The 25,543-nt window shown below is 37.7% G+C and overlaps 1 protein-coding gene across 24 annotated transcripts in view; it reads left to right on the top strand.

Annotated features, from left to right (window-relative positions):
- Positions 1–25,543, top strand: part of CCDC88A (coiled-coil domain containing 88A) — a 134,557-nt gene that overhangs the window by 61,963 nt on the left and 47,051 nt on the right. For all 24 annotated transcript variants that reach the window (XR_010319468.1, XR_010319467.1, XM_064277051.1 and 21 more), the window contains 9 exons: positions 1,864–2,036; positions 10,294–10,375; positions 13,502–13,660; positions 15,833–15,979; positions 16,579–16,723; positions 19,792–19,976; positions 20,513–20,650; positions 21,980–23,050; positions 25,176–25,303. Coding sequence is in view for 22 of the 24 variants with exons in the window: in XM_064277051.1 (XP_064133121.1) it covers positions 1,864–2,036; positions 10,294–10,375; positions 13,502–13,660; positions 15,833–15,979; positions 16,579–16,723; positions 19,792–19,976; positions 20,513–20,650; positions 21,980–23,050; positions 25,176–25,303 (2,228 nt within the window). In the remaining 2 variants the exon portion in view is untranslated. The remainder of the gene's footprint in view (positions 1–1,863; positions 2,037–10,293; positions 10,376–13,501; positions 13,661–15,832; positions 15,980–16,578; positions 16,724–19,791; positions 19,977–20,512; positions 20,651–21,979; positions 23,051–25,175; positions 25,304–25,543) is intronic.

A 25,543-nucleotide genomic window follows, 5' to 3' on the forward strand; every position in this document is an offset into this window, starting at 1 on the left:
AAGGCTACGTAGGCTTTGTTCCTCCTTTAGGGTGAGAGTAAGCGGAAGAGCAGGACATAGTTTTAGAGGCAAACAGGAATTTTAATTCTGGCCCTGTCGTTGGTTATGTGACTTTTATTTAATCTATGTGAACTTCAGTTTCTTAGTGACATAATACCTCTACTGTAGATACGGTATTAAATGAGATTGTCTTGGGAGATTCCCTAGCTAGGAGGTCTGCAATGTTAGTTCCCTTTTCTTTCTCACTAACGAGTGAGGCGTGGTCAGAGAATGGCATAGTGGTCTTAAGTTAAAAGTAAGGGTGGCATTTAAGGGGCTAATTGTGGTTCTAGGCTGAGTAGGAACTCCAGAATAGCCGGAAATAATTGATTGTGTGAAAAGGGAGAGGAGTTGAGTGATTAAAGGCTCAGACATGGGTAAAAATAGACTCAAGAGATATGGCAACACGGGTACAAAGATAGAGAAGGGGGCATGACACAGGAGAGGAACTGGTACTTTTACTGGAGAAAGCTGCGTGGAGGTGGAGTCGTACAGAGGAAAGGAACTGGGAAGTCACAGTCGTGTTCTGTGGCTCAGCAACACGCGTGCTGAAATCTGTGAAACATACAGCTGCAGACAGGAAGGTAACGCAGACCTTGATACAGTTGCTGAAATATATCCCAGGATAAAGAAATAAAGTCTGGTGGATGGTTTGAAAAACAACAATAACAAAAAAAGTAATGATACGGTGAGGGCAGTAAAAGATTTGGTGATGAGTTGTTGGGCAAGGATGATGGTTTTGAGGTCCCAAAGTGGTAACCCCACCCACTCGGTCTGGAGTGGTAGGACATTTGAGGTTGCTATAGGAGAAGACAGTTTCTACTTGCCTGAGAAGTGTGCAAAGCTGAGGAACTCGATTAGAATAAGAGAGTTTACCGATAAAGAAAAGAAGAATTAGGGGAACATAGGAATACGATCGGGCGAGGTTACGTGTGGGTGGGTTAGATAGCCCTTAAAGGTCAGATGTAGGAAAAAGAGAAAGAGGTCTGAGCGCCATAAAGGGTCTCTGGAGAAAAGATTAAAGGAAACCACTTAATGGCAAGTGGTTCAAGATGGAAAGCACACTGGAGCTAGTGTCGCAGGAGAGAGCATGGAGTACGGAGCCAGGAGGCTGGTCTGGAATCTTGGCATGCTGTTACCTAGTCGTGTGATCATGGACAAATCAATCCCTCTGTGTCTCATTTACCTTACTTGCAGAATTAAGAGATTGGACTAAATCTCTCAATTCCCTGTGAGGTCCTCATTAGGTCTCTTTGGTATTCCTTTTTACGATTCTAGTGCGATACTGTCCAGTTCCACAATGATGGGACGATAACATTTCTGAGCTGTCCAGTGTGGCGGCCACTAGCAGCATGTGGCTGTTGAGCACCTAAAACGTGGCTAGCAAGAATAAAGAAATGAATTTTTAACTTTTTAAGATTAAATAGCCATATATGCTACTAGCTACCATATTGGACAACACAGTTTTAGATAAATTACTCTTGATTTAAGTAATCTTGGATTAATTTATTTCCTGTATCAAGTTTTTTATGTCTTCCCAGCATTAGCTATCTGATGTAGTTATCACAGTTGATTGTTTTGTTAAAAAATTAAGAAGGAAAAAAGTATTAAATCTTGTTTTAGTGTTACTTCCTAAGCTCATCCGTGAACTGTTGAATGAAATTTTTTTAAATGATAGCTCAATATGACAGACTTACTTTTGACCAAAGAATTGTTTTTGGCGTTGTAGTACATTAACTGGATCTAGGGAATGGTGTTGCTTTGTTTAGTTCTCTGATGTGTAGAACACTAATAGCGATTCTGTGTTTATCTGTCATTCCTCAGATGATAATTGAACTCTCCGAAGAGCGAGATGGTCTTCACTTCCTACCCCACGCCTCTTCGTCTGCACAGTCACCCTGTGGTTCTCCGGGCATGAAGCGAACAGAAAGTCGACAGCACCTGTCAGTGGAACTGGCAGATGCTAAGGCCAAGATAAGAAGGCTTAGGCAGGAACTGTGAGTTACTGATTTTCAGACTCATTAAATTAATATGGTCACAAAGGTTACCTAAATGTTTTTAGGATAATGGAATATAGATTTGTGGCTCCCAGTTGCTTGTCTGTGTCAAAATTTTCACCAGTTTTCATCAAAATGAAAAAAATGAGACTGAGATAGTTTTTCCTAGTGCTACATCTTTTCAATTTAAAGGATCCCCTTTATTTTTGGATTCATGTTCATCCTATCTTTCTAGTTTTAAAATGTCCTTCCTTTTATAAAATAGCATCCTTTCTTGTCAAATTGGGCTCTCCTTAATTTTTTGTTTTTGCATTCCTTAAAATCTGAAATTTTGGAGACCACTGACATCGCTTTTTTAAAATTATTGTTACAGAAACTGAATTTTTGGTGTATATTATCTTTTTTTTTTTTATTATCACAAACAAAAAACTTAATTTTGAGTGTACATCTTCTGCACTGAAATGCCTGAATAATGTACTTAGTAAAGGTAGGTACTCAGGTTTTGTTTGTACTGATGCAATTATATTTAACTTTCAAAAATCATTACAGAAAAGTCGTATAAGTATCACATCGGCATGCCTCGGAGAAGGGCATGTAGAGAAATGCCTAGACTCTGCATGGGATTTTTTATTTTGCACTTTAAAAAGAACAAAGGGTTTTTTCCAGAGGGAGGTTGTTTTTCATGGAATCTGAGCATCAGGGTGAAGGTTTTAAACTTAAAACCACAATATAGGGATTAAATTTATTTACTGATTATTTAAAGCAGTTTAAGAGTGGATGAATCTGCAAGGTAGAAAAAATATTATATTCTATAAGAAAATTTGAAAACAAAAAGACGGCACTTTGATTTGTGGATGTCCGCATTATTATGTGTCCATTGATGTGAACACGCCCAGGATATTCTGTAAACAGCTGCACCAGGAGAATTAGGAGAGAGATTGCTGTTATTAGTCTGACTGGCAGCTCATGGGCGGCCTGCACAGTGCACACCAGTTCCTTCCATGTAATTTAGCACAATCTTCTCCTGTCTTTAGATAAAGCATGCAATTAGAATTGCAGTGATGGCTGTGAATTCATTTAACGTTTTGCACTATATTAGAATTTAATTTTTAAATAAAATTTACTTGTTCATGAATGTATTAAAATTTCAAACAACCTAGAGTGATGAAACTTGGTTCCGTATATGCCGACAGGAAAATGTAAATGGATATGTTTAGTGAACAAATAACATTCCAGATATGGGAAGTATTCTTAGTAACTAGCATTTCATCAAATACCGTCTCACATCTTTGTTGTCCTTGGAAAACGTGTTCCTTCTTGGATTTCTTCCATTAACACTTGTTTTAAGCTCTTTTTCTTGGGACAGATTTTCACTAAAGTGAATGAAGTACGGAGATTATAGTGGAAGAATAATCCAAGCTGCCTTATACCCAATGGAAATGACAAGTAATTAATTATAATGAGAACATGCAAATTGACCAATAGCACTCACATTTATGGGTGGTATGTCATAATATAATCGTTTGTGATTCATAAACATACATAGTAAAAGTGTAATTTGCCATGGTTGGAAGAAGAAATTCCTTATCAGTTTCAGTTTTAGCAATAGTTAACACTATCAAACCACCAGTTGGTGTCAAGTTGACTCAAGTCACGGCGACCACATGTGTGTCGGAATGGGACTTTGCTCCATAGGGTTTCCAGTGGCTGATTTTTCAGAAGTAGATCACCAGGCCTTTCTTCCAAGGACCCTCCAGCTGGACTCAAACTTATTTTGGTTAGCAACTGAGCATGTTAACCATGTGTACCACCCAGGGCCTCCAACACCATCAAAGACTCTCTGTAACAATTCTCTCTGCTTCCGTGGATCCCATATTTTAAAAGAGTTTTTTCCCTCCTGCAAGCTATTAACCATTCTTTAAAAAAAAAAATAAATAACAGCTTTTTTGAGATATAATTTACATACCAGAAAATTCATCCTTTTGAAGTGTGTAGTTAGTAGTTTTTAGTATATTCACAGAATTATGCAACAATCACCACTATTTAACTTCAAAACATTTTTATCAGCCCAGAGAGAAACCCCACACCCATTATCAGTCTCTCCCCATCCCGCCCTGCCCTCAGTTCCTGCAGACCATTAACCTGTTTTCTGTCTCTCTGGATTTTACCTATTCTAGACATTTCGTATAAATGGAATCACGCACTATGTGGCCTTTTGTGGCTGTTTTCTTTCACTAGCGTAATGTGTTCAGGGTTCATCCATGTCATAGCATGTATCTGGACTTTATTTCTCTTTATGGCTGAGTGATATTCCATCGTTGTTTTTATTTATCCATTCATCAGTTGATGGACATTTGGATTGTTTCAGTTTTTTGGGCTATTGTGAATAATGTGGCTATGAACATCCGTGTGCAGCTTTTTTTGTTTTGTTAAAAATATACATAACAAAACATGTATCCATTCAACATTTTCTACATGTACAGCTCATTGACACTGGGTATGTTCTTTGCATCATGTCTCTATACTCGCTGCCCATATTGTTTCACCATCTTTGCCTTAGACTCTCTGTCCCCTGAACTCCTTCTCTGTGTCTCAGAGTTACTCTTGTTATGCAACCCTACCTACCTGTAAAAATGACATGGCAGGGGTGTCTGACCTCCTCTAATTTCACGAGGGGGAAGGAGAATCAAGATCAATGGCCCAAGGCTGGTTCCTTTGAAGCAGAGATCAAACGTGCCTCCTCTTTCTGCCGTCTACCAATTCTGACACCAGCCATCCCTGCCACTGCACTGTCAACTTCTCTGCTGGGTTAGATAATTCGTTGCAGTGGCCACACAGCAGTTGCAGGCAATATTCACCATTATGGGGTTTATTCAAGAAGTAACAGGTTCAGGAACACTCAAGCATACAGTTCTTCCGTCAGGACAGTCTCTCCTTGCAGGCACGCCTATCCCTGGCCCTCAGCCTCTGCCCAAAGGCACTCAGCTTTCTCAACTCCATGGGCCGGGAAGCCCACTGCGCCCTCTCCTGTGGGTCTCTGCTGCCATCAGTGTTATATCTTGCTCTCTGATTCCTGGGTCCAGGAGCTTCTCAGTGCAGGGATCCTGGGTCCAAAAGATGTGCGGGCTCCTGGCTGTTCTTCCTTGGTGGTGGTGGAATCTTCTCTTTCCACTTCTGGTGTGGCTTATTTCAGTCTCAGTGGGATGGCAAAACTGACCAATCCCCTTGATGGGCCACAATTACCACATCTGCACAGTCCTACCAGATCGCTTGGGTGTAAGTTACAAGACCATGGCAAGAGAGGCCACACAAAAGCGATCCATGGCACCGCACATACCATTGTATGTATATGCCACATTTTGTTTTATCTGTTCATCTGTTAAAGGGTGCTTGGATTTTCTCCACCACTTAGCTATTATGAATAGCGCTGCAGTGAACATAGGTGTTTGTGTCATTACTTTTAGGTCTCTAGGAGTGGAATTGCTGGGTCATATGACAGATCTATTTTTAGTTTTTTGAGGACTCGCCATGCTGTTTTCCACAGTGGTTGTACGATTTTACGTTTCCACCAGCAATGGGTAAGGGTCTGATCTTCCCACATCCTCTCTAACATTTGTTTTTGGTTTTTATCATTGCCATTTCTAGTATGAGTGATACAGTATTTCATTGTAGTTTTGATTTTTGGCTAATGGTGATAAGCATCTTTACATGTTTATTGGCCACTTGAACATTCTTGGTGAAGTTCATGTCCTTTGCCCATTTTTTGATTGGGTTATTTATGTCTTTGTTGTTACTGATGTTTTATATGTACTTCGGATAGTAGATCTTTATCAGATGTATGGCTCCCGAAGATTTTTTCCCAGTCTGTAGGTTGTGTTTTTACTCTTTTGATAAAGTCTTTTGATGAGCCATAAGTATTTAGTTCTCATATGGCCCTGGTAGTATAACATTTTCACAATATTAAACTTGTGAATTCTTGTTTCATGACCTAGCATATGATCTGTCCTGCAGAATGTCACATGTGCACTAGAGAAAAATGTGTATTGTTCTGATGTTGGGTGGAGAGTGCTATCTACGTCTGTCATACCTGATTTGTTTATGATATTGTTCAAGTCCTCTATTTCCTTACTGATTGTCTTTCTGGAAGTATTGTCCCTTGTTGACAATGTAGACAATTATTGTAGAGTTGCCTGTTACTCCTTTTGGTTCTGTCAGTGTTTGCTTTATATTGGTGCATTGATATTGGGCACATGTATATTCATGGTTGTTATATTTTCTTAATAGATTGATCCTTTTATCAATATATGATGTCCCTCTTCATCTCTTATAATAGATTTTGGCTTAAAGTGTATTTTGTCTGATTGCAGTTGGCCACCCCTTTGTGTTCAGGTTTTTGCGTGGGCATATGTTTTCATTCCTCTTGGATATTTACCTAGGAATGGAATTGCTGGATCATATAGTAACTCTGTGTTTAACCTTTTGAGGAACTGCCATCATGTTTTCCAAAGTGACTGCACCAGCATTGTGTGAGGGTTTCAGTTCTCCCCATCGTCGCCAACAGGCTGTTGTCCATTTTTTCTGATTGTAGCCGTCTTGGTGGGTGTGAAGTGGTATCTCATTGTGATTTTGATTTGTATTTGCCTGATGACTAATGATGTTGAGCATCTTTTCATGTGCTTATACATTTGTATACCTTCTTTGGAGAAATGTCTCTACAAGTCCTTTGCCCATTTTTAAATTGAGTTGTCTTTTATTATTATTATTAAGTTAGGAGATAAACTTTTAAACAGATCAGAAATAAAGTGAGACTGGCACTGTGATAGAAGTCTGTATAGGCTACAGTTGAGACCCTAAGGAATTTTGGTCGTTTCTGACTTGGGAGAGTGGTGCCAGGAGAGATTTCGTAGAGACAGTCACATTTTAGCTGATGTTAGACATTAACTAGGTTGGAAAGGCTCCATTTGGTATTCTGAGCAGCAGGATCAGTGTGTATAGCCCTGCGTAAGGTCCAGTAGGGTGTAAGAAGGGGCATGGCAAGAAGTTGACAGTAATGCAGTGGGGATACATGGAAGGACGTGAGTGCAGCACTAGGAAGTTTGGAGTTTAAATAAGGGAAACCAACTGAGAATTTCTGCATGGGACAATAGCTAAATCAGATTTATCTTTTAATGAAGAGATAACTAGCCTAGTAGCCAGCTTTCAGTGGGTGTTCAGTAAGTAGTGATTGAAGAAATAAATAATTCTGATGGCAATGTGAAGGTGGATTGAAGGATAGTCCAGGTAACAATGAGGACCTAAAGGAGGTGAGGAAAAAAGGGAGCTTCTGGTCTAATTCCTAGTTTTCTGTAGTCAGTTACTATGTGAGTGGCGATGCCATTCACTTAAAGAGGTAAAGTAGGAAAGAGGAGTAAGTATTGGAGTAAAAAAAACCCATTGCCGTTGAGTCGATTCCGACTTGGAGCAACCCTGTAGGACAGAGTAGAACTGCCCCATAGGGTTTCCAGGGAGCAGCTGGTAGATTCAAACTGCCATCCTCTTTCTTCTTAAGCAGCTGAGCTCTTAAACACTGTGCCACCAGGGCCCCGTTGAAGTAAAAGGCAAGTTTAATTTTTAACGTATTTAGTTTGAGGTGCCTTTGAAACATTTAGATGGAGATGATCTTTGGATATTGATTCTCTGAGTTGCAGAATAGAGATTTGGGATCACTAGCGTACTTACGCGGGATAATATGTTTGTTTCAGGGAAGTAGGACATGTATGGGAATGGATGAGATGGTCCAGGAAGAGCACGAGGAAGTAGAAGCATACGGTCTGAAGAACACACGCATTAAAAAGGCGTCTGGGTAGTTAAGGGCACTGCCACTGGGCACAGACTCCATCGTGTATTAGCCATGTGACTTACTTTCCTCATTTGTAAATGAGGCTTGTACTAACAAGTGCCCTAGAGCGGTACGACACGTGGGCAGGTGAATCTTGGCTCACCACCTCTTGAGTGAGTGACCTTGGCTGAGTTACTTCATCTCTCTAAGGCTTACTCAGTTTTATAGTCTATTAAGTAGAGGTAATAACTGGTGGCTCTGTGAAGGTGGGTGCCTACCCTAGTGTTGTTGTGGGAAGTAAATATGCAAAATGCTAAGAACAATGTCTAGTGCATAAGTATTCTATAAATGTAAGCTGCTGTCATCGCTGCTATTTCCCTAGAGGGCTCTTGGGAAGATTAAGTGCTTGGCAAAGGATAAAGTGGTTAACAAAGTGCCTAGCGCAGATCGTAAGAGCTTGATAATTGTCAGCCAGAAGATGGAGAGAAAACATGAAACCAGCAACAGAGTCAGAGAATTAATTATTTAGAGAAGGAGAAGACCAAAGAATGTGGAGTCACGGAAGCCAAAGGAGACAGAGTGTCAAGAGGAAGAATAGAGTTGGCGGTATTAAATTCTCTAAAAGTATCTGAAAATAATCCATTAGATTTCACAATCAGAAGGCCATCGACTCTACTGAGAACATTTTCAGTGGGGAGATGTGGATGGAAGCTTCTTTGCTGTGCAGAATGTTGTCAAATCAGTGCAAAAGGGAATTTTTACATTATTAATGAGATTGGGATCCTGGATAACTCTTTGGGAAAAAATTTAAATTCATACCTCATACACACCAAAATGAATTCCAGTTGGATTAAAGAGCTAAATGTAAAAATAAAATGATACAAGAACCAGGAAGAAATATAGATGAATATATATTTGCTTTCTAGGTGGGGAACAACTGTTCATGAAAGCGTAAGAAGTATCTGTAAAAGAAATGGTTGCTCTATTTGCATAAAAATTTTCAGTGTTACTGTCCCAAAGTACAATAAGTAAAATTAAAAATGTGACAATTTTTAAAGAAATATTTGTAATAAATGTCTTATAAATCACAAAAGGCAATCTATGTTAAGAGCTTATAAAAACTTTTTATCAGTAAGAGAAAATAAACCATCCAATAGAAACTTGGGCAATGGACATGAATGAGCTAATAACTCACAAAAGAAGACATTTTAATTGCCAAAAACATAAAAAAAGGAAGACACGCACATGCTACCTTATTCATTATGAAGGTATTAGTCATGGAAGTTAGTCTTTGTGGAGCATTCGGGGGGAGTTTAATGGCATCTAATCGTACAAATTTCCGATATCCATTTTTTTGCCTTTCCCCTGGGGTTGGTAGTATGTAGGATTTTATCTTAAACATAAATAAGGAAATGCTCAGGTTTGTCGTGTGTAACCTTGTTTAGTTTATTGCAAGGTATTCACATCAAGGCACGCGAGGAAAACCGCGCAACGTTAATTTAGCACCAGAAAATCAGAATTTACAGTTGCAATGTTAGTTCAGTGGTTAGATTTCCAGTCTTTAGACTTCAAGCTTTTACCTTTCACTAGAGATCTCAGGAGGAAAGTTTGATCAGGGCTTGAACTTGAGGGAGATCCTCCCTAGCTAGGGTCTAGGTTCAGTGGTGGCAGACAGACACTCAATCATAGTGTCTGGAAGGGTCTCATTTGGTCTTGCAAGATAAAGGCTAGGCAATGTCATACTTACAAAGACTGGTATGTCACCTTCAAGGTCAAAGATTAGAGGTTGTTTACGATATACCTAGTGTCTCAGTATCACCTTACAAAGATAATCTTATGTCATAGTTCCTTTATCTTATCACATATGTGCTGAGCCAGTTTAAGGAGGTTTCTATCATATTACGTATGCGACAAACCAATTTAGGGAGGTTTTACTATGTATTGTATCATTGTGATATATTTCAGAGTTGTGTTGATAATTCAGAAATCCTCTAATTATGAGTTGTAATTTCTTTATCATAGCACGTGGATACAGTGCCGTCATCTAGAGCTGATTTAACACATTCTTCTCTTTATCAATTTCTGATGATATACATTTTTAAGTAATTTTCTGATGGCTCATAGTTTCAAACAGCTTGTAAGAAAACATAAGTTTTTCTGCTTAGAGACCATCTCAGAAGTATATATGTGTATTTCTGTTTCTAATGTCAGTTTATGAGCGAGCTGTGCACATGCAGTTTGAAAGCATAACAGAGTTGAAAACATTATGAAAACCTGTGAGATTTGAGAACGTGTGTAGAGATATATAACAGTTTATGGCTCAGACCATGTTTAACTAGATATTTAGTAATGGTAATACATTTGTATCAGTGCAGATAGTGATCATAGTTTTCAAAAGTAGTAAGCTTATTTTTTAATAAATGTATTTTTGCATTTAAGGGAGGAAAAGACTGAACAGTTGTTGGACTGTAAACAAGAACTTGAGCAAATGGAAACAGAACTAAAAAGGCTACAACAAGAGGTTTGTATCTTTATTAATAGGACCACCCAAGTCACTGGAAATTGATGTTTTTCTCCTTGTTGTTTATAACCTTTACCTTAATGCCTTATATAACAAATGAGGTTACTGAAGCTTTAAGAGATTGGATGACTTTTCAGTGTCCCTTCAAAAATAACAGCCAAAACTAGAAGTCAAGGTCTTTGGACTTCCCTTCTTTTCTTTAGCAGTGCTATTCAAACTTTGTTTGTTAGGTGCCATTGAGTCAGTTGTCCACTCGTAGTGGCCCTATATGACAGTAAAACTGTGCCCCATAGGGCTTTCTAGGCTGTAATCTTTATAGAAGCAGATTGCCAGAACTTTCTCCCACAGAACGGCTAAGTGGGTTTTAACCACAGCCTTTTGGTTAGCAGCCAGGTGCTTAGCCGTTGAGCCTCCAGGGCTCCTTACTAAGATTCAGAGGAGCCTCTTAAGACGGGGGATTTCCAGGTTTCTCTTTCAGTGTGTGTTTGGCTTGGAAGCTGGAATACTGTTACTCTAAACGGTGCCCAGTATGCGTATATCCCTGGGTCTCTGGGCTCTGCTTTATACTAGCTTATATGACAGAATGCTTTCCTGATTTTCACTCTTTTTCTATTAAATAAGATCAAAATATTATACTTTTTAGAAGTTTCCGGGATAAACTGAATGCTTCAAAGGTAAGCGGAGCAAGGGTGGGGGTTTGGGGACTATGGCTTAAGGGGACTTCTAAGTCAATTGGCAGAATAATTCTATTATGAAAACATTCTGCATCCCACTTTGAAATGTGGCGTCTGGGGTCTTAAATGCTAACAAGCGGCCATCTAAGATGCATCAGTTGGTCTCAACCCACCTGGATCAAAGGAGAATGAAGAACACCAAGGTCACACAGTAACTGTGAGCCCAAGAGACAGAAAGGGCCACATGAACCAGAGACTTAAATCATCCTGAGACCAGAAAAACTAGATTGTGCCCCACCACAACCGATGACTGCCCTGGCAGGGAGCACAAAAGAGAACCCCTGAGGGAGCAGGAGATCAGTGGGATGCAGATCCCAAATACTCATAAAAAGACCAGACTTAATGGTCTGACTGAGACTAGAGGAATCCCGGCGGTCATGGTCCCCAAACCTTCTGTTGACCCAGGACAGGAACCATTCCCAAAGACAACTCATCAGACATGGAAGGGACTGGACAATGGGTTGGAGAGAGATGCTGACGAAGAGTGAGCTACTTGTATCAGGTGGACACTTGAGACTGTTGGCATCACCTGTCTGGAGGGGAGATAGGAGGGTAGAGAGGGTTAGAAACTGGCAAAATGGTCACGAAAGGAGAGACTGGAAGGAGGGAGTGAGCTGACTCATTAGGGGGAGAGTAAGTGGGAGTATGGAGTAAGGGGTGTATAAGCTTATATGTGACAGACTGACTTGTAAACTTTCACTTAAAGCACAATAAAAATTATTTTAAAAAAGTACACTTTTTAAAAATCAATTCTTTTTACTTCACCAAAGCTTTGTATTTTTTCATCTTGACAAAAATTGAGTTAACTGGTGTTAATGGTTTGGTAATGCGTTGTTCTCGTTTGGGTGTATGACATGAGCTCTTGTTTAACCCGTAAGTGGTAATGATTGGGGTAAGGGTACACAATTGTTTCTTCCCTTTATTTTTCCTAACCTACCGTTTTTAAATGCAGGGAATACCCCACTTGCAGGATCATAAACCTGGAATATCCCCAGATTAATGAGACTTGGAGCTATAATCTTTCTTTCCAGATATTCTGTAGCTGCTGTTCCACTTCTTGGTAGCAGTGTGTGTGTGTGTGTGTGTGTGTGTGTGTGGCATGCACACGCACCTTCTAAAGCAGCAGTTCTCAAACTCTTTGGTCTCGAGCACTTTCCACTCTTAAAAATTAATGAGGATTGCTTAGGTAGCTTATGTCTACTGGTATTTGCGCTATTCAAAATTAAAACTAAGAATTTTTAAAAATTGTATTTAATGATTCATTTAAAAATATTACTCAACCCATTCCATGTTCACATAAAAAAAAGCGTTTTAACTAAATAGACATTTCCCCCCCCTCAAAAAAAAATTAGAACAGTGATACTGTTTTACATTTCTGTGGATCTCTTTGATGCCTGGTTTAATAAGACAACTGTTGTCATAGTTGTTTCTGCATTCAGTCTGTTATGATACCACATGCCATGAAACCTCTTGAAAGCTCCACTGTGCTCACAAGAGAGAATGAGAATGAAAAAGGCAAATAATGTCTTAGTATTATGAAAATGGTTTAGACCTCACTGACTGCCTGAAAGTCCCTGGACCACACTTGGCTGTCCTAAAGGAATGACAGGAAGGCTTTTAAAAGTTTGGATTTTAATTTTTGCTTCAAATGGCATTAAAAAAAAATTTTTTTTAATGGCATTAAGGTATACATTAATCATTTTACTTAAAATCATTTAAAAATCTAAGCAAAAATTTGGTATGTTGCAATGTATCTGGATAGAATATTTCTCTAAAGTAACTAATGATACACTTTAGTGACACAGCTTGCCTCTTCAGCTTTTTTTATGATCCAGTTTTTTAAAGATAACTTTGTCACCTTGAATTACTTAAAACTGGTTCTGTTAAGTAGGGATTAACTTAAAAATACTCGGAATATTTTTTACATTCCTGATAGAGCACATAGTGGAAAAATTTATCTATAGGCATATGTATATGTATGTTTAAAATACTTTATATTATTGGTGAAAAAGACTTTATCTCCCTGTTTTTAAAGAAAATATTGTTTATCGTGGTGTGTGTGTGTGTGTCTATATATATATATATATATATATAAAAAACCAGCACTTTGCCATTTCAACATCTTTGTCTATACCTTTGTCTACTGTAGATATTTCATGTAAGTGGGATTATACAATATTTTTCCTTTTGTAACTGATTTATTTCTCCGTCTCCTCGTTTTTAAAACAATGTATTGAAGTAAAATTTACCTACCATAAAATTCACCTTTGTAAAGTGTACGATTCATTGATTTTTTTTTTTAGAGTAAATGTATCTAGTCGTGCAGCTGAGGGATATCAATTTGCAAATAGAAAATAATATAATATTAACTTTTTTATTTATTTATGTTTAGAACATGAGTTTGCTTTCCGATGCTCGTTCTGCCAGGATGTACCGAGATGAATTAGATGTGCTTCGAGAGAAGGCAATCAGAGTTGATAAGCTTGAAAGTGAAGTCAGCAGATACAAAGAAAGGTTACACGATATTGAATTTTATAAGGCACGAGTTGAGGTGTGTTGCATCATGTAAAGTGTCGTGATATTTTTCCTTTAAAAGTGTAACTTTCAAAATGCATTAAAAATGTGTTTAATAAATGTGAGGAACTCTTGAAGTGTTGAGCGAACAGCAAATACCCCTGGGTGTTTGTCTTATGATGGATCAATATCTCAGTTATCTAGTGCTGTTACAACAGAAATACCACAAGGGGGTGGCTTTAATGAACAGAAATTTATTTTCTCACAGTTTAGGGGGCTAGAAATCCAGATTTAGGGCACCAGCTATAGGAGAAAGCCCCTCTGTCCACTCTGGGGGAAAATCCTTGTCTCAGCTTTTTCTTGGAGTTCTCCGCATGACACCTATATATGTCCCCATTCAGGCTTGCTTGCTTCTGTGCCTGATCTGCTCCTTGTATATCTCAAAAGTGAGTAGGTTTAAGATACACCGTATACCGGTATAGCCTCATCAGCATAACAAGGAAAATCCTATTCCCTGGTGAACTCACATCCACATGTATGGTGATGTTGTTGTTGTGTGCCATTGAGTCAATTCCAACTCACAGCGACCCTATAGGACAGGGTAGAACTGCCCCATAGGGTTTCCTGGGCTATAATCTTTATGGGGCAGATTGCCAGGTCTTTTCTTATACGGAGTTACTGGGTGGGTTAGAACTGCCCACCTTTCAGTTAGCAGCAGAGCGCTTGACCACTGCAGCACCAGGGCTACTCACCACATGTACAGGGGTTAGGATTCCAACACATATTTTGGGGGGAGACAATTCAACCCATAACAGTCAGCATATTGCTTAGAGTATTACAACAGGATTTTTCCACATAATTACGTAGAACTTTTTGCGCTCTTCTTTCATTCCTTTATTTAGCACCCTAGATGTTTCAGACCTTTGAAGCCCTTCCCTCATAATCAAAATTATTTATCTTTACTAATCTCAAACTTCTTACCGAAAGTGAAAGCAAAAATACTTCTGACTACTGTTTAACTCAGATTTACTAAATTAGGGTCAATGAAGTCTATATACATGTCAACAAATTAGAAAAAAAATTCCTACTTGATGTTTGCAGTTTAGTGTTATACACAATGGAGTTGAGTTTGACAGCAAGAATTCAAAAATCCTTGCATCCCTTTTTTCTTTTGTGAGTTAATTTCCTGTAAATAGGAGATTCTGGTCAGTTTCAGTATGGAGATGACAAAGGAGGAGCACGTAAAACCAAGAAATGAGAACATTAAAGAGAAAGTAGAACATTTTAGCATGATAACCTGTTGCTGTCGAGTCTATTCTGACTCATAGTGACCCTACAGGACAGAGTACAACTGCCCCATAAGGTTTCCAAGGAGTGGCTGGTGGATTCGAATTGCCAACCTTTGATATTGCAGCCTGAACTCGTAAGCAGTGCACCACCAGGGTTCCATAGTTACCAGAATATAGGCCCAAAAGGTAGCTAACATAAAAAAAAAAAAAAACATAATGTGCGTTTAAATTCTTTGGCAGTTATTTAAACGTGTATATGCATGGCACTGTTGGGAGATCCTCATAGATGCCAGTCTTAATATACTTTACCTTGACTCTTGTTCATGAACCACAGCCTATAACTAGCTAGATAGGTGTGGACACATATCTTAGAAATATCTGTGGAGATTTTAAGCATTTTCTCAAGATTATGTTTCTTGATAGATCCTTGGTGTATGATTTATGTGAGCCCTTGTTCAGGTTTTGGTATTTTACTACAAAGATGCCCAACTCTTCTTTCATCAAGTTATATCTCTAAAAGGAAGGAATCCTTAAGTCCATTCAGTCAATAAATTAGGCCCTGATTTTATGGAGAATTATGTCTTAAATATCTGAACACCTACATATACTTCTTTACCATTGTGACTAAGAAACTTAAATATACTCCAACAATTTCCTGTGAAATTGTAGTACTATTCGACATCCTAACATACATACTAAGGATTTTGTTTGCACACTAGCTTAAAATCTTGAAGAAAAATGAAGCCAAGAAAGCACTGACTATATTTCTGTTACTCAGTAGCTTGACTCCGAATAGAACTGTTGATAAAGACAGCTTAATGTTTTATTTTACGATGAAGAAGTTTTATGTTCCAGAGCTTTACAAAATTAACATATATTAACATGTTTGTGATAGTTAAGCGTATTTTAAATGCTTATAGGAATTAAAAGAAGACAATCAAGTTTTATTAGAAACAAAAACCATGTTGGAAGACCAACTAGAAGGAACTCGAGCTCGTTCTGATAAATTACATGAATTAGAAAAGGAGAATTTACAACTAAAGGCTAAACTGCATGACATGGAAATGGTAAGTATTATGAGGTAGATCAGTTACATGGCCTCTGAGGAAAAATTCTAAGATGATTTCCCTTGATTACAAGGATGGCTAAATTTATGCACTTGAGGCTCTAACAGAGAGGAGAGCTAAGTAAGTTAGATGGCTTCAACTTTACATAAATACAGGAGTAGTAGAAATTTCTGCCTTTATTACAGAGTGATATTACTTATTAATTTTGTCTTCTATCATTAAAAAAACCACAATTAATAAATTATTGTGTAATCATACCTTAAAGATTACAGAAATAAACCTATTTGCTAAAAATGGTGGGTCAGAATTCTTTCATTATATCACCAAAACAATATATTGACTATGAAGGAGAGTTTTCACAGTGTCCCCAGAGATCATGTTAAAAGGATGTCAGACACCTAGTGATCATTAATAATAATTAGAATAACTGATTGTTGCCTTCGACTATGAAAATTTTAAGGAATGCAAACTTTATTCTTGTATTAATTAGCGTCTGATAAATAAAAGTTCCAAGTAATAAAATATTAGCTTGAAATCATTTGTACCACTTCTTAGCTTTGTTTTCTCTTCTTGCTTCCCACACTCATGCCAATAAAAAGGAACGTGATATGGATAGAAAAAAGATTGAGGAATTAATGGAAGAAAACATGACTCTGGAAATGGCACAGAAGCAAAGTATGGATGAATCGTTACATCTGGGCTGGGAGCTGGAACAGATATCTAGAACTAGTGAACTTTCTGAAGGTATTTCACATGTTCTATTTAAATGGGCGACTGAATAAATTGTATTTATGCTTACTTTTCTGAACTTTTTTTTTTGTAGTTCTTTACTTTCCCCAGCTGGTGGTATCTCAGAAGACCCCTTGCCTCCCTAGGCAAGATTTCCCAAAGTACCATGTTGTTAGCATATCTCTGGGTCTGGTCCTTAGCTGTGCTTGTCTTAGAGCTCAGTTCTATGAGTGCAGTAATAGATTTGATTAGCTGCTTGGGCATTACTTCATGTTACTCTCACGAGGGGCTGGAATGCCAGTGAATTAATTTTAAGAAGTATAGCCATCTACTAAATAAAACAGTAAAGTCATATTAGCCGGCCAGCTGTTCTTTGCCTATAGGCAAAATCAAAATGTAGTGGGAATATTCCTATGTGCCTGTGTCATTAGAAGAAAGGAAGTTAAGTAAGTTCATAGCTACTTTCATCAGTACGTGGTGGTCCCCATTATAGGATTATACCTACCAACCAGCCCAGCCCAGTTATACCCCTCAGACGGTAAAAGAGCACTATAAATTTTAACTTTGGGCTCTTTTTTGCTAGGCTCTAATTGACCTGTCTCCTTTCCTCAGGCTAGATGTGTACATAACATACAGTTGTTTGGATTATAGCTTTGGATATGCTGATACTGATACACTTTATTGAAATTACACCAAAGTTCCCTAATTCCTCAGTTACTTGTTGTCAGATACCTGTATTCCTTCATTCAGCAGGTATTTATTAAGACCAGCTGTGTGAAGAATACTATCCCAAGCCCTGAGGAGATGGTGGTGAGGAAGAAATAAACTCCAACAGAACTGAACAGTCTAGCGCTAACAGAATAATTAATTCTACAGATGGTTCATTCTATTCCTTACCTGTTGGGCTTCTTCTAATTTTAAACTTGAGATTTACCTTAATTCCACATTCTGGGACCCTCCCACTTCTGACTACATAGTGAGTGATGAGGTTCAGCTAATGAACTTGATGTGTTGCTTAAAATACGTGGGGAACTTTTTTTTATTGTATTCCTTATAAATTCATTTACAAAAAGCAGCTCAGACTTAAATAAATGTTTTCTACTACAAAAGTGGTTAAAATTCCTCTGCTGGTTAAGAGTTTCCTATCTGGTAAGTGGAGACAGTAATGTAAGTGCTTTCTAGGGTGGTTGTGAGTGTGAAATTTGTTAATCCATAGGGAGTCCCTAGAACAAAGCCTGGTAACTAGTAAGCAGTTCAACTGTTAACGACTATTATTAGTATTGTATCACACTTGTTTTATAATTGGTCTTAGCTGGGGTCATGGACCTGGATACCCAACAACCAAAAACCAAACCCACTGGCATCAAGTCAATTCCGACTCACAGCGACCCTATAGGACAGAGTAGAACTGCCCCATAGAGTTCCCAAGGAGCGCCTGGTGGATTTGAACTGCCAACGTGTATGGTTAGTAGCTGTAGCACTTAGCCACTACGCCACCAGAGTTTCCATGGACCTGGATATTCCTTTAAATTTTTTTTTTTTTTTTAATTATATAAGTGCCTTTCTTTGTAGAAAATTTGCGAAATGTGAAAAAAATAAAAAGGAGGAAATAAAAGTCACTAATGATTTCTTAAATCACTTTCACATTTCAGAAAATTTGCTTCCAGGATTTTTTTTACAAAATATATATATATATATATATATGTATTTTAAACATCATCAGGTCAATTCAGTTTCCTTTCTTTGCTTAAGATTATAACATAGGCACTCTCCCATGTTATTAAAAATGTGTTGTGTGCATACTTTTTAATTCTTCATAATCTGACCTGAAGCACGTAACACTGAGGGTATTATTAACGTATATCATGTATTTTAGCTTAATCTTGTGCATTTGAAATGCATAGCTGAAAATCATGACTTACTATCATTGTTACTGGGTGCCGTGGAGTCAGTTCCGACTCATAGCGACCCTGTGAGAGTACAACTGCCCCATAGGGTTCCAAGGCAGATTGTGAATTAGAGTTTTACTAAAGAAGACTTACAAGTAAAAAAGTAAGTGACTGTGCAGTATACCAGCTTTTACTGAAGGATTAGCAATGTACTGATTAGAACAAAAGCTGGAAATAAAAATTGAGCTTTCTAAAATCTGGGTGGTATTTTGCTGCACCTAATTTGGAAGAGAATGTATGGGTATGGGGGTATATGTTGTGTCTATATGTTTCTTAGCTTTTCATGATGAAGAATTTCAAACATGCCCAGAAATAGACCTAGAAATGCCTTCCCATACCTCCATCCACTTCCCCTCCTGAAATCTAGGATTTTGAAATAAATTCTAGGTATATTTCAATCGAAGTACTAATATTTTTATATCATCAGATTTTTTAATGAGTATATGATAAAAAAAGGGTTATTAAAAAATTAATTTTGGCTTACTGTAACTCAGCATTATTTACAGAGCTGGAAATCAAGTTTTCGTGTTTAAAAATGTAATGCTGAAATCTACTCAGAAAAAGTGATGTCCCATGGCAGTATGGAGTAGGTGTTGCACTTTGGGCTGGAGCACGGATTCTTCATTTACAAGAAGCAGTCTTCTTCAGCATGGCTAGTGGATACTAGCTCACCGTTCTCGGACTCACACCAGAATTTTTTTCCCTCAAACTGCCTTCCTTTAATCTTTTCAAGTTGTGGCATGGAATACGCTTTATAGTTCTTATTTGATTCACACAATGACTCGGTGAGATACACAGGACTGTCACCATTATATTTTATACAAGTAGCCTAAGCCTCGTTGAGGTGGAAGTGAGTTGGGTGTTGCCAAGTTCATTTCTCCTGAAACTTGGACTGGAACTCTGGTCTCTTCAGTTTAAATTTTGTGCTTTGAGCTAGATTGTGTATGGATCCATTAAAATTGCAGATATAACTTTCTTTCACCTGTTATTTTTTTTCATTGTGTCTATCTCATATAACTTTATTAGTTTTTTATGAAGTTGAAGACTAGGTGACACAGGTGTGTTTACACACAGTGTTCTAAATAGTAAAGAGTATACGGGGTTTTACCAATGGCGTATTTTTCAATATCATAGCACCACAGAAATCCTTGGGCCACGAGGTGAATGAGTTGACATCAAGTAGGTTATTGAAGTTGGAGATGGAAAACCAGAGCTTGGCAAAAACTGTAGAAGAGCTTCGGAGTACTATGGATTCTGTAGAAGGCAACGCTTCCAAAATCCTGAAAATTGAAAAGGAAAATCAAAGGCTAAATAAAAAGGTAAATAAAAATTTAGTATTTAATATTATGTTTAAAAATATATGTTTAACAGTTTAAATAGCACTGTGGTAGAACATTTACATTTCAGCATTTTGATGTGCCCTCAATATAGTTTTAACTTATTATGGAAAATTTCGAACATACATAAATGTGGAAAAGAATGAACCCCTGTGTGTTCATTAATTACTCAGCTTCAACAATTAACAATTTACAGTTAATCTTATTTCTCCTCCTGCCGGCCGTCCCCAGCACCACTGGGTGGTTTTAAAGCAAGTCCTAGGCATGTTTTCATTTCACCTAGAGTACTTCAGTGTGTGTCTCTGAAAAACAAGAACAGTGACATTATCACACCGAAAAAATTAATAATTCCTTAAAAACACCAAACACTTGGTCACTATGTTTCAATTTCTCCAATTTACCATTTGGGTATTAAAACTATATTTTTCCTTATTCAGTGATATTCTTTGTTTTGACACGTTTCCACTGTTGTAAAATATTTAATGAAATCTTGTTTTTTGTGATTTGATTTTCTCTAGGTTGAAATTCTTGAAAATGAGATTATTCAAGAAAAGCAGAGTCTTCAGAATTGTCAGAATTTAAGCAAGGATCTAATGAAGGAGAAAGCTCAGCTTGAAAAAACAGTAGAAACACTTAGAGAAAATTCAGAGAGACAGGTTTGTAATTTCTTATTAATTAAGCAAAATATGCATTTTAAATTTTATTTACAAATGTTATTTTAAACTTTTACGTAGACGAAATGTTTATATAACATGAAAGCAAAATATTTTAGATTTTTTTGTAGCCGTTTTGGAGCCCTGGTGACGCAGTGGTTAAGAGCTCAGCAGTTAACCAAAAGATCAGCAGTTCAGATCCACCAGGTGCTCCTTAGAAACCCTGGGGGGCAGTTCTTCTCTGTCCTGTGGTTATGCTATGAGTCGGAATTGACTAGACTGGAACGAGTTTGTTTTTGGTTCTTACAGCATTTTTACCTCATTTTCTCTCCCATGTATTTTAGAAAAGCTGAAGGCCAGTATTCATCTTACATACTCTCGAATTTGCTTTCAGGTTTTTATGAGTCATTCTCATTTGATGATTGAGAAACTGAAAACTGGATGTATTGGGTGACTTTCCATTTCTTCATTTTTATTTTTTAGAAGTAAAATTGTTTATTTATGTTATATTACTTAGTAATTAGTCCTCAAACCCCCCGCCCCCCCCCCAAAAAAAAAAAAAAACCCTCTGCTGTGGAGTCGTTTCTCACTCATAGCAACCCTGTAGGACAGAGTAGAACTGCCCCATAGGCCTTCCAAGGCTGTATGAGTCCTCAGAGCATGTATATCAGCCACCTCTCAGGGTGCTGGTAAAAACACCAGTTTCTCTAGGCCTACAGAATAAAACTTCCGGAGCTAACTAAGCATGAATCTACTTTTACAAGCTTCTTGGGGGATTGTTTCATACAATAAATTTTGAAAACCATTATGTTAGCTCACACAATAAATTGGGTTAGTTCTCAAATGTACTAGGTAATTTTGTTATTTTGAGGTTTCCTAATTAGAATTCTTTTTCAGAATGAATAGACAGACACACATACACATATGTAATATAGCAAATTTTTACTGAGCACCCACTCTGTATAGGCATTGCAGAGATTAATGAAAGTAAAAGCTTATCTCCTTAAGGGTGTGTGTGTTTTACCTCTATTCATATTTGAATTTGAAGCATGTAACTAAGTAATCAAAAGACTTTTGCTTAATATTAAATGTGCCTCCTGTAACCATTTCTTCAGATTGTGAACTCCCTGAGACATCACATCCTGGCCATATATGTACACAGTGGTATCTCAGTAAATATTTGACAGAATTAAAAGTGAAATAAACATGATATAGCACTCTTATATTCTGCCTTACCTGTTAGTTTTTGAAGGGGAAAACTGTGTAATTTAAAATATTTAATTTTTACTCAGTTAACGGTTTTTAATTTTCTCTTTCTCTTTTTTGAGTTAGATTAAAATATTAGAACAGGAAAACGAGCATCTGAATCAGACCGTGTCTTCCCTACGGCAACGGTCCCAGATCAGCGCTGAAGCGAGGGTGAAAGACGTCGAAAAAGAAAACAAGATTCTCCATGAATCTATCAAAGAAACAAGTAGCAAGCTTAGCAAGATTGAATTTGAAAAAAGACAAATTAGAAAAGAATTGGAGCATTATAAAGAAAAAGGAGAACGATCAGAAGAACTTGAGAATGAATTGCAGCATCTTGAAAAAGAAAACGAATTGTTACAGAAAAAGATAACTAATTTAAAAATCACTTGTGAAAAAATTGAGGCCTTAGAACAAGAAAATTCAGAGCTAGAAAGAGAAAATAGAAAATTAAAAAAAACATTGGATAGCTTTAAAAACCTTACATTTCAGTTAGAATCCCTAGAAAAAGAGAATTCCCAACTTGATGAGGAGAACTTAGAGCTACGAAGGAACGTGGAATCCTTGAAGGGTGCGAGCATGAAAATGGCCCAGCTACAGTTAGAGAATAAAGAACTGGAAAGCGAAAAAGAGCAACTGAAGAAGGGCTTAGAGCTCATGAAAGCATCATTCAAGAAAACAGAACGCTTAGAAGTTAGCTACCAGGGTTTAGATACGGAAAATCAAAGGCTACAGAAAGCTCTAGAGAACAGCAATAAAAAAATTCAGCAATTAGAGAGTGAACTACAAGACTTAGAAATGGAAAATCAAACACTGCAGAAAAATCTGGAAGAGTTAAAAATATCTAGCAAAAGACTGGAACAGCTAGAAAAAGAAAATAAATCATTAGAGCAAGAGACTTCTCAACTGGAAAAAGATAAGAAGCAACTGGAGAAGGAAAATAAGAGACTCCGGCAACAAGCAGAAATAAAGGATACCACGTTAGAGGAAAATAATGTGAAAATTGGAAACTTGGAAAAAGAAAACAAAACACTGTTCAAAGAAATTGGCATATACAAAGAATCCTGTGTTCGCCTGAAAGAATTAGAGAAAGAAAATAAGGAGCTTGTGAAGAGAGCAACTATTGATATAAAAACTTTGGTTACGTTACGTGAGGTAAATACATTTAGTGAAATTTAAGGAAAATATTTTTCATATTTTTAAATGAAAGTTTTATTGGAACCCATCAGTAATTGGCATCATCTTACAGTTTAGGAAATTGGAATTAGAAATAGGAAGTTTTTAAGTTTCCTACTAATAAGCATATTTTTAAAAAATTGTAATAAGTTTCCTGTGTGATATCTGACTACATTATAATTTTTAATTTTTATTTCAAAATGGTATTAAAATATTTGAGCAAGACTCTTACTGAATACTAAGTATAATAGGAAGCATGATAGCCACTATTCATTGAATGCTAACCATGTGCCAGGTACTAGGCAAAGGGCTTCATATAAGTTATGTTTATAAATACATATATTATTTTCACAACCAACTCTTTGTAGGTATTATTCCTACTCTTCCAATTAGAATACTGAGGTTCAGAGACATTAAGTAACTTGCCCAGGATCACACAGCTAATAAATGGCAGAGTGTGACTGCTGATTTCAAACCCAGATCTTTTAGACTCCAGAGCCCGTGAATTTGACCTGTATGTCAGAGGGATGGCAGATCCAGTTCATTCTAGAGGTCAACACTGAACAATTGATAGTGCCTACTGGGATGTATGTATTGAATTCTTAAACTTACAGGGGTAGATTGACACTGTGTGCTGTGGAACATGGCCGGTGCCAGTCAGAAGATAGCATGCTGGGCTCTTTTTTGCCATCCCCTATGCTGTACTGTTGGAGCCCTGGTGATGCAGTGGTTAGCATTTGGCTGCTAACCTAAAGATTGGCCATTGGAACCCACCAGCTGCTCTGCAGGAGAAATATGTGGCCGTCTGCTTCCATAAAGATTGACAGCCTTGGAAACCCTATGGGGCAGTTCTACCCTGTCCTGGAGGGTCTCTGTTACTTGGAATCAACTTGACGACAGTTGGTTTGGTTTTGGTTTTTTATGCTATATGTATGTGATTAAAAAAAAAAAGTATCAGCTTTCTGGGGGCAAGTCATATTGGGCAGTCTGCATTTCCGCTGGAGGTTCATGCCAAAGCAACCAAAACCACACACTTTCCCCCGAGTCAGTCCAGACTCATGGTGACCCCATGAGTTGCAGGTTACTGTGACCTTTCTTCCGAGGTGCCTCTAGGTGAGTTTGAACTGCTGATCTTTTGATTAGCAGCTGAGCACTTAACCGTTTTGCCAACCAAGGATGAAGGACCATCAGCCACTCATTTTTTCTTTCTGTTGCTGTATGCCTGAACTTCTAAGAACATCCCCTAGTTCTTCAGATCAGTATCTTAGGCCTTTTCCACTGGGAGGAAAGGGGGCTTGTGGTAGGACCGACATGTGTTTATGAGAGGAATTAAAGCTCCAGCTCATTATTCAAGGGTAAATGGTGGGGATGTGGGGGTGGGGTGGGTGTGTCTGTGTGTGGGTGTGCCTGTGTCTAGTAGGAAGAAGTGTTGTGACCAACGTGTTACGTGAGAAGAATTAAAGCTCTAGCTCATTATTCAAAGGTAAATTGGGGTGAGTGTGTGTGTGTCTGTGTGTGGGTGTGTCCGTGGGTGTGGGTGTATGTGTATCCGTGTGTGGGTGTGTCTATGTGCATGTGTGTGGGTGTGTCTGTGGGTGTATGTATGTCTGTATGTGGGTGTGTCCATGGGTGTGGGTGTGTGTTGGGTGTGTCCGTGGGTGTGGGTGTATGTGTGTCCATGTGTGTGTTTTTGTCTGGTAGGAAGAAGTGTTGTGACCGACATGTGTTCATGAGAGGAATTAAAGTTCCAGCTCATTATTCAAGGGTAAATTGGGGTGTGTGTCTGTGTGGGTGTCCATCTGTCCGTCCATCCCTGTTTCCAGACCCAAGATGTGTGTTCACAAGTAAAGAGAGTTTCTCCTTTTAGTTTTAACATTAGGGCTAAAAGAAAGTATTGAAGGAAAAAAAATCTGTTTAACTAGGTTATAACTTTGTTGCTTAACTACATTTGAATGATAAAGGAAAGGTTTAAGAACATTTGTGTCTTTCCTGGTTTGAGTTATATGTACTCCTAAACGGTAGTTGTTAAAATCTTGGCTGATTTCTTAGATGTTTTATATATTTTTTTACATTTACTTGACTTTTGCACTTCTTTTAAAATAAGGATTTGGTGAGTGAAAAATTGAAGACTCAACAAATGAACAATGATCTTGAAAAATTAACTCATGAGCTTGAAAAGATAGGGTTAAATAAAGAGCGACTCTTACATGATGAGCAGAGCACTGATGACAGGTGGGTATTAAATCTGACAAATGTTCACCTTTTTTGTTGTTGTTTCCTGTACTAGCCGTAGAAAACACCTGTGTATTTTACCCTTGTTTCTGGTCCCTTTCTTCCTTGGGAGAAAGTTCTGTAAGAAGAATGTAAGGAATCAGATAAGCATAAATATGTAAGTAAATAAATTAAACAAAATATCCATACAAGGAAAAGAAAAAAACACTAAAATGTTTCAAATAGGAAAAGAGAATGCCA

Source organism: Loxodonta africana, chromosome 26, assembly GCF_030014295.1.
Source record: "Loxodonta africana isolate mLoxAfr1 chromosome 26, mLoxAfr1.hap2, whole genome shotgun sequence".
Taxonomy (NCBI): Eukaryota; Metazoa; Chordata; class Mammalia; order Proboscidea; family Elephantidae; genus Loxodonta; species Loxodonta africana.